This window comes from Vitis vinifera, chromosome 18 (genome assembly GCF_030704535.1).
Source record: "Vitis vinifera cultivar Pinot Noir 40024 chromosome 18, ASM3070453v1".
Lineage (NCBI taxonomy): Eukaryota > Viridiplantae > Streptophyta > Magnoliopsida > Vitales > Vitaceae > Vitis > Vitis vinifera.
Window position 1 is genome coordinate 27,542,505 of NC_081822.1, and position 8,626 is coordinate 27,551,130.

Sequence of the window (8,626 nt, forward strand, 5' to 3'; positions counted from 1 at the left end):
TATTTTGGATTTGAAACAATTAATATCTTTAATCAAAGCAATGTAAACCTTGAAATGAGACAATGTTGAAGACAATACATCATTGGAAAGTGTGTAATTATATGGTGTATAAGATCTTAAGAAAGAAATAAATGGTGAAGAAAAAAGAAATTATTTTATTGAAATGAACCTATTACGATTCATAAAGTTTATTACAATGAAATCTTACTTCTGACAATTATCAAAGATTACCATAGCAGTAAAAGCAATGTGTCTTAATCACACGTACAATTCCAAATATAACATCATCATTTTCATATATAAACACAAAAATCTCCATTCCTCTACAACAAAATGGAAATCTATGGTTTTTTTTTTTTGTTAACAAATTAAACAAGGGGTTTCTTTTTCACAATTCAAGGACAAAGATAAAGTTTGAAAGACTATTTTGAATAAAACAAAAGGACAGATGACATTTTAAAAGTATCAAATATTAAAGTCTCATTAAGAAACTTTTGCCTTCCATCTTGAGTCTCATCCATATGACTTCAAGTCTTAATACCTTTATATGCAACTCATATTTTGAAAGAGTAATGCTATATCATTTATAGAAAAAGCTCCTCCAAATGGAATCTCTTATGAAAAAAAACATCATATTTGTCTTTTATATTTCAATTAGTCACATGCCTAACCATTATTTTTTCCCACAATATATTTGGAGAAATGGTTAAGAAAATGTATGATTTTTTTTTCTATTTTAATTGATGAAAATGCACTACTTACTATTTCAGTTTCAAATACTTGATATAATTATCTAAAACCTTTAGTTGCTAGGCTGCTTTATTATTATGATGTGAAGGTCCTAAATTAGTAAATTAAATGGTCACTTAATTGGGAAGAACCATTTCAAATTCCCACATGACAAATCTGATCAAAAGGAAACATAACATTTTGACTTTTTAGGATAAGATGCATATGCCAATTATAACTTTTAATAGATTTCTATTTTATCAATATGTTTAAAAAATTGAGGATACTTGTAAGAGATTATGTGGAACAAGCTATATTTACCCTTTTATGTACATGCCATCCAGAAAGATAGCCCACTTCCCTCAAAGCTGCTCTCCAACTTCGTATCTCCTCGTCAAAACCTTTTCTTTCATGATCGACCATCTATCGTCCGTAACTACCCCTCTGAGTTCGCACAAGGGAAAGATCAACATGATGGAAAACTGGGAAAACAAATTTTCGCATTTCTTTCCTGCACTTCATGATCTTGACCAGTTCATCTAAACACCAGCTAGAACGGACATAGTTGTCTGAGAGAATTGTAAGAACCAACCTTGACTTCTCAATAGCGTGCAAAAGACCCAATGCAATATCGCCTCCCCTTAGATCATCGATTCAAATGCTAGCAAACATGAAGAACATTGGATTATGCTTTTAGCTTTATTTAGAAAACCAGAATTATGGGCAAATAAAATGTGTTGAAGGGATAAGGTCGAATCACTTGGCTCACATATTCAAGAGTTTTCATTATGCCAACATATACATTAACGATGGAAACTGTTGTCCTTTAATCATCATTTCTGACCACCATCCCACACAAGAAGAGCAATCACCTCCCTTCTTAGATGATATTAGCCTTTATTTGAAACTTAACACACATTCATCACATCTATCATAAGATGATATTTGTATCATAAAAATATAAATTATATACAAATTATTTTAACTTCAGTAACCGATTTAGTAAGCTAAGCATGCTCTGTTTCATGTGAATTTTAGGAGAACAGTATTTTTGTTGTGAAGAACATCCTACGGAGTCCCATTTCAGTTTTAACAGTTAGATTTTTCGGTTTGTGATAGGGGTATTTTTGTCAGTTCTTCCAAACACCACCTAGAACGGGCATAGTTTTCCGACAGAATTATGAGGCAAATCCTTGACTCGTCAATAGCTTTTAAAAGTTCTGCTGCAATCTCTTCTCCTCTTGGAAGCTCTTCATCATCCCTAAACAAAAATAGAATTATAAAATTCTTATAAGAAATAACATTTTTATGACTTCTATATGAAACCTTTTTTAAAAGTTATAAGGTTTTTTTAAAAAAAATAATAATAATTAAATAGGTATAAAAACTTTTATTCAACTTAATTTTATTTTTTTAACTCTTAAAAGTCAATCTAAATAAAATTTAAATATATTTGAAAATCACTTTTAAAAATTTTAAAAGTCACTTAAAAATAATTTATGAACATTTTTTTTAATTTAGGTTTAAATACTAAGTGATTCTTTTTAAAATCATTTATAATGTAAAAATATTTTTTTTATGGATAAAAACATTACAAATAAAAAACATTTTAGTCACAATTAATTTGTTTTTTAATTCATAAAATTTCATTTATTGTTATTTATTTTTTGGGATTTAATTCTTTACAATTATTTTTGAGTGTTTATAAAGTATAATTAGGTCATACCCAAATTTATTCCTTTTAACTGTCTATTAGGTATAGGTAGCGTGAAATTTTGGCCTCTCTCCACCTTTCTTCGCTTCTGACATTCTCATGCATTGCTTCGTCAACTCCAACCACATAGCATTGGAATGTCAGCTGGAATATTCCAAGTCCATAAAACCAAAGTTTATTATTTAATATTTTTTAGCACACCACTCATGACTCTACAACTTTCCTGCCAACTTAATTTATTGACTTGGACTTTGAGGGTTTGGTCAAATGCAGCAACTTAGTTGGTAAGTGTCTTTTGTCTAAACCATAAATTCAAATGATCCAGTCCTACGTTTTAATTTACAAAAACCAGTGATTTGTTTTACTAGTTATTTTAATTTAAGGAAGCAGAAAAGGGTTAGGCTCAAATTTGGAGTTCTTTCGGTGTGGGTTAGGCTCAATTTGTGCCCATGCAATGGAAATGGGTGATTTTCTTTTTTTCCTTTTCCTTTATCTTGTTGTAGATCTTGTGATATTGTTATTAAAATAGAACGTAAAAATATAAATTATATACCAATTATTTCAACTTTAGGAAAAAACGTTTATTTTAATTTAAAAAAAAAAAAAAAAAAAAACTCACTTTATCTCAACTGTATAAGACTTCATAAAAATTATCTTATTTGCAAAATATTTTTAGATGTAAAAGTAAAAAATTAAACAAACCATTTCGTGACCTTTTTCCACAAGTATCCATTTAGATCATAGTTTAATTTTAAAATATAAGAATAAGTCAATTACTCTAAACTATATCATTTATAATTTTTTTAATTATTAATATGATACCTAACCTTCTATGAATGGGAATAAAATATGGAGAAGTAAAAAATTGTCAAATCAAGATAATTTTAAACTATGCTATTTCAAACTTTTCTAATACAACATGATATTTTATCATGTCTAAAGAAATTGGAATGGCCAAAAGTTGTCAAATCAAGATATATCTATTGTGGACATGGCATTGGGAGGCATCTTAGCATTGTATTTATTGAATAGAAAATAAATCATGAAAGCTGAATAATACGAATATTCAATGAAATCTTTGGCATGTTATTTCTTTGCAGCTTCAACATGGTGGCATGTCGGATGGAGGAGGCAACATTTGAGCTTCTGGGTGTTTACCATTTTTCACTATGAACACAGTTTCCATGCCCCAAGTCAGATGGCGTTCTACATGGCAGTGCATGAACCACACTCCTGCAATACAGAAAATACACAACATTACACCTATGTTGGCAGTTTCAAGGGTTTTTTTTTTTCATAGAGGACATGAGTGCTTGCAACATACCAGGGTTGGATGCCTCGAATCTGATTGCAACCCAACCATTCTTAGGAACAGAGATGGTATTCTGATGGGGAGGATCCACCAGATTGTAGTGCAAAGGATCCCTATTTTCATCGAAATTCCCAAATCCCCATCCAACAACATAGAAACTGTGTCCATGGAGATGCATGGGGTGGGTTACCCCTGCAACCAAGTTTGTCCCTTGCAAAACAATCTCCACTGTGGAGTTATACTCAAGCACCCTTACTTCTGTTCCGGCGCTCGGCAATTGATAGAGTAATGGAAGATAATATGCTGTAAAATCAAACACCACTGGTGGAACGCTAGGAAATTTATCTCCATATACACCATTGATGTTATAATAGTAAGCTTCCAGTATGTCAACTGTAGGGGTATGGAAGCTTATGTTGTTTATACTTGCGGCAGACCGCGTCCCATTGGCCCCTGAACATGAATCATTGACGCATGGGTACGAGTTTATAGAAAGAGTGTAAATCAGTTTAGTGCTCGTGCTCAATGGGACATTGCAAGGATGTTCCACATCTGCTAAGCTTCGGAGGGTGGCCATGACTTGAAGCGATGCAATTGTGTCATTGAATGCAGGTAAATGAGGCAAGAAGGGAGGTGAAGATGGAGTGTAGTATCCCCTGTACTGTATAATAGCTGTGGTGGTTGTGTTATCAAAAATATTACGACCTGTCGGGGCATCGGAATAAGTTTTAGCCGCCATGTAATAGTGATCCGGGCGTTGGTTAGCTTCTAGTAAGACATCGAAGGTTTGGCCAGGAAATATTGTGATATAATCTTGTGTCAATGGTTTCGTGTAGCTACCATCTGTTCCAACCACTGTCATTTTATGCTTGGCAATGGAGAAGAAGAGAGGCTCATGCAAGGCAGCATTGATTATGCGAAGTAGATAGGTCTTTTCATGATCCACTGTTAGCTTGAATGTGCCTGTAATTAGAAAGGGAAAGTTGTATACTTATGACTAACCAAAAGAAAAAGAAAAAGTTTCCATGAGGATCCACCAATTATGAAGTGATTGATTGATTAGGGGTGTAAATTTGGCTCCATATTTCAAAATTATATTTGGACTAGCCTTTTCTCATGTGTTAAATCATGGCTCTACCATTCTCATAACTATATTCCTCTTTCTTAGCATTAAGCTTTAGATATGTTGATGTTAATAAGAAATAGTACTATGGTCAACATACAAGAAAATGAAATTGTGTACAATTTTAAAATGGGAAGTTAAACTTAATTTGTACTTGATTTTGAGCATGGAAGTAGATCACCGGGTTGTCCATTTATCAATAAAGAATCAGAGGCGTTGGCATCAGCTCCGTTTGCAAGCCCTTTATCTCGAATTGCATTCACATCAATCTTCCACCATTGTCCTGCATTTCAACAATTCCAATAATTTTAGATTTTGCTATGCTGATTAATTCATAATATGTAAATTAACATTTAAAAGTAACAACACTTATACCTAATATGATGAGAACTTCTGCATTAGGTTTGTGAAAAGGATACTTGGTTCCATTCTTAGGATAGACGATTATAGCTCCATGAACGGTGGCTCGGGTCCAGTCACTGTGAGCATGCCACCATAAAGTGCCTTCCTCAGAGGAAAGGATGATCTTCTGACTAAACTTTGACCCAGGCTGAATTGGGCATTGTGTGATATACTCGGGACCATCTGTCCATGGATATCTAGGCATGTTCACCCCATGCCTACAAAACAATAACTATAGGTTAAAACTAGTACTTACTTTTTAACTAACAAAAGATGGCATGTAGCAACATATTATCATAGTAACAAGCGGCATCTACTATATTTCAATGGAACTAAAGCAAATAACCCTAAAGTATTGTTTTAAATTTGACTTTATTTGCAAAGCAATATATTGCAACCCCCTCTTAGAAATAAAAGAATGTATGCCATGTAGGCATGTTGTCGACGCTCTTTCTCCGAGACACGCTCAAGACCTACCAGTGAATGGTGACATTTTCTTTTCCCCTGTTATAAACGTCGACAATGATCGTCTCTCCTTTCATAGCATATATAGTTGGTCCCGGAAATTGTCCATTTACTGTTAACATTTTCTTGGTGCTACAAAGCCTTGTATATGAAGCTTCCCTCACCTGCAACCAATTAAAAGTTAACCAGGCAACCTCATCCCAAAATAAATATTACATGCATGAATAGTTGCATCAATCCATTCATGCAAGTGTATAACCACTTAAAAATTGATAGCATGCATGAACGACTCAACGACACCAGAGTAAAGGGTCGTAATGTGGAAAATGAGAGTCATACTGCTCCCTAAATATTATAATCAGAAGGTGACGTTAAGGCCAGAATCATATATAGTATTTACCACAAAAGTATGCCGACGGGTTGAAGCTTGGCAATGGATGCCACCACCAAAAAGTTGAAACACTAAAATTTGTAAGAGGAAAACCTTCATGATCAGCCACATCTTCTTTGGAATAAAAGCCTCCTCTCTTTTCCTAAACAGAACTCCTTCAATTTTCTTACTCCTTTTGATGTGTTTCTTTCATATATATGATTCATTATATAGTCATGATAATTTTGTCGGGATTCCATTCTTCCTCTCCACGTTTCAATATAAGAGAAAGTGATTTGAATGTGTATTGGCTTTTAATGTTCTTTGACCACTTCAATGAGCAGGACCACTATATACAATAATGATATTTGATCAATTACCAAATTAAAATAAACCAAATGCGTGAAGAAAGCTAACAATTGTGAAAAATTCTTACAGGTTACTTCCACGTTATTTTAGAATAAATTTAAAATATTCTTTCACACGTTATTTTGGCCTCGCGTATAAACTGTTTTTCATAGACAACTCCTTTTAAGAATTATTTTAAAATTATTTTTGTAAATATTATTTAGCAAACCCTTATTATTCTCACTTGTTATCGTGTTACTTAAGACAATCAATAGTGCTGAACCGATGATTTCGGCGGTTGGGGGGCAAACATGATTATTGTTTTGGTCTGGATGGGACAAAGTTGTTTCCCAATTTTTTTAAAACTTTGAGAATTGAGATTATAAAAGACATGACGATAAGCTAAGTTGGTATTTCAGAATTTTCCATAAAAAAACACAAAACTATATTTTGTAAATAGTTGAAAATAGAATACCAACCCCTTGTATGTTGTGAATCACTTAAAACATCAATTGGGAGTCATAGTATCTTTTTTCTCAACAAAAAGCAATTTAATAATAATAATAATAATAATAAATAATTATAGATTTAAAAAAACGTTTTTCAAAACAAATGCAATCTATAATTTATTTGTTCGTATGATATGTACATCTTGATTAAAATGGTTTTAGTTGGCTTACACAAACCATCTAAAAAAAAAAAGTAAAATAAGAAATAATTCAAACTTCCTTGTTTGGTTTATTGTATCATATACAAAGAAAAATCATTATATAAATAAATTATGGAAAGATTTATATATTTTTAAATTATTTATAAACAGAAAAAATGATGAATAAATTTTAAGATGTGTAAAAATTTGATCAAGTTAATTTAGACTTTTTTTCTCACATTTTCTTTTAAAATTTTGGAATAAATTTCCTACTATTTGTGGAGCTTTAATATAAATTTTTGCTCCATATGATACATATTTATTCAATATTTGGTTAAATTATTTTGAATGTATATTTTTACCTTAACAACAAACTTGACTTGAAAATGAAAATAGTTTAGTTGTTAATTGTGACACTCGAAGATCAAAGACACCATGGTCATTTCACTTGTCAAACCCAAGAGTCCAACATGTAAATGACCTTAACTAACAAATCCAACAAGTAATTAGTTGACAACTTCCTTAAATTGATTCATAACAATGATTAGAGCATAAATAAATAAAAAATCTAACCCAAAACTAATTAAAAATATCTAAATAATAAAATATATTACCAGGGCAATCATGGAAAACACCCTTAACTACAAAAATAACACACACAACCAATCTCATCAACCTAGTATTACACCAATTTGGAGGTAGATGTACTATTGTTGTGGAGCCTAGTGTCACGAGATGCTTCAAATGACCCTCTCCATGGGCTTATATAGAAGGTGGGAAGCTTCTAGAGACCCCTGGAGACATTTATACTTAGCTACAAAGTGGAAGACTATGGAAGCTTCTAGAGAGGGTTAGAGATGTCTACTCATCTCTACACTTGGCTAGGAGAGCATTGGAATAGTGTGGGGGTATTCTAGAATCTTCCAAAGTCATCTTGTACATACCCTTGTACATAGACTAGTATAGGAGCTTCTAGATTATTCTTGATTTGTAAGGAACCCTCCAATGTTCTAGAGAGTTCCATTGGTGCCCATAAATAGGTGAGGGCCTCATTTGGCCAAGGCACCACCCAAATCACTTCCTAACCAAGCAATTGAGTTCCCAAAGCACTTGTAAAGCTTCCTTTGAGCAATAAAAGCATCCATCCTTTAAGTATTTCCTACTACACCCTCTAAAGCTTCTAAGTCGGGTGCATCTTAGCCTAGCAAGCTAAGCATTAGGAGTAAGGCTGACTTAGCAAGATCAAGTGTCTTGACTTGTCTAAGTGTCGCATAAGCTTAGGAAAAGACTAAGTCTGTGACAGTTGGTATTAGAGCACGGCTACAAAGCAGGCACAGTAAAAGAAGCATGTTGGGGTCCAACATTGAGGACGCTAGCGAGCAAACTCATGGGAGGGAGACCGAGCCTACTGCACGGGGCATGGGCAAAAATGATAAATCTCTTGATCCCATAGCCAACATGGAGGCAAGGCTAGCCAAGGTGGAGCTAGCCATGGTAGACACCCGAGAAGATGT

The 8,626-nt window shown here is 33.2% G+C and overlaps 1 protein-coding gene across 1 annotated transcript; it reads right to left on the reverse strand.

Annotated features, from left to right (window-relative positions):
* Positions 1 to 3,532: 3,532 nt before the first annotated feature.
* LOC100855341 (laccase-15-like) lies at positions 3,533 to 6,247 on the reverse strand. Its single transcript, XM_003635279.4, has 6 exons — positions 6,146 to 6,247; positions 5,758 to 5,909; positions 5,254 to 5,498; positions 5,033 to 5,161; positions 3,768 to 4,718; positions 3,533 to 3,676 (listed from the first exon to the last, which is right to left on the reverse strand). The coding sequence occupies exons 1-6, from the start codon at positions 6,245 to 6,247 to the stop codon at positions 3,546 to 3,548; spliced, it is 1,710 nt and encodes a 569-aa protein (XP_003635327.1). The 3' UTR covers positions 3,533 to 3,545.
* Positions 6,248 to 8,626: the final 2,379 nt, after the last annotated feature.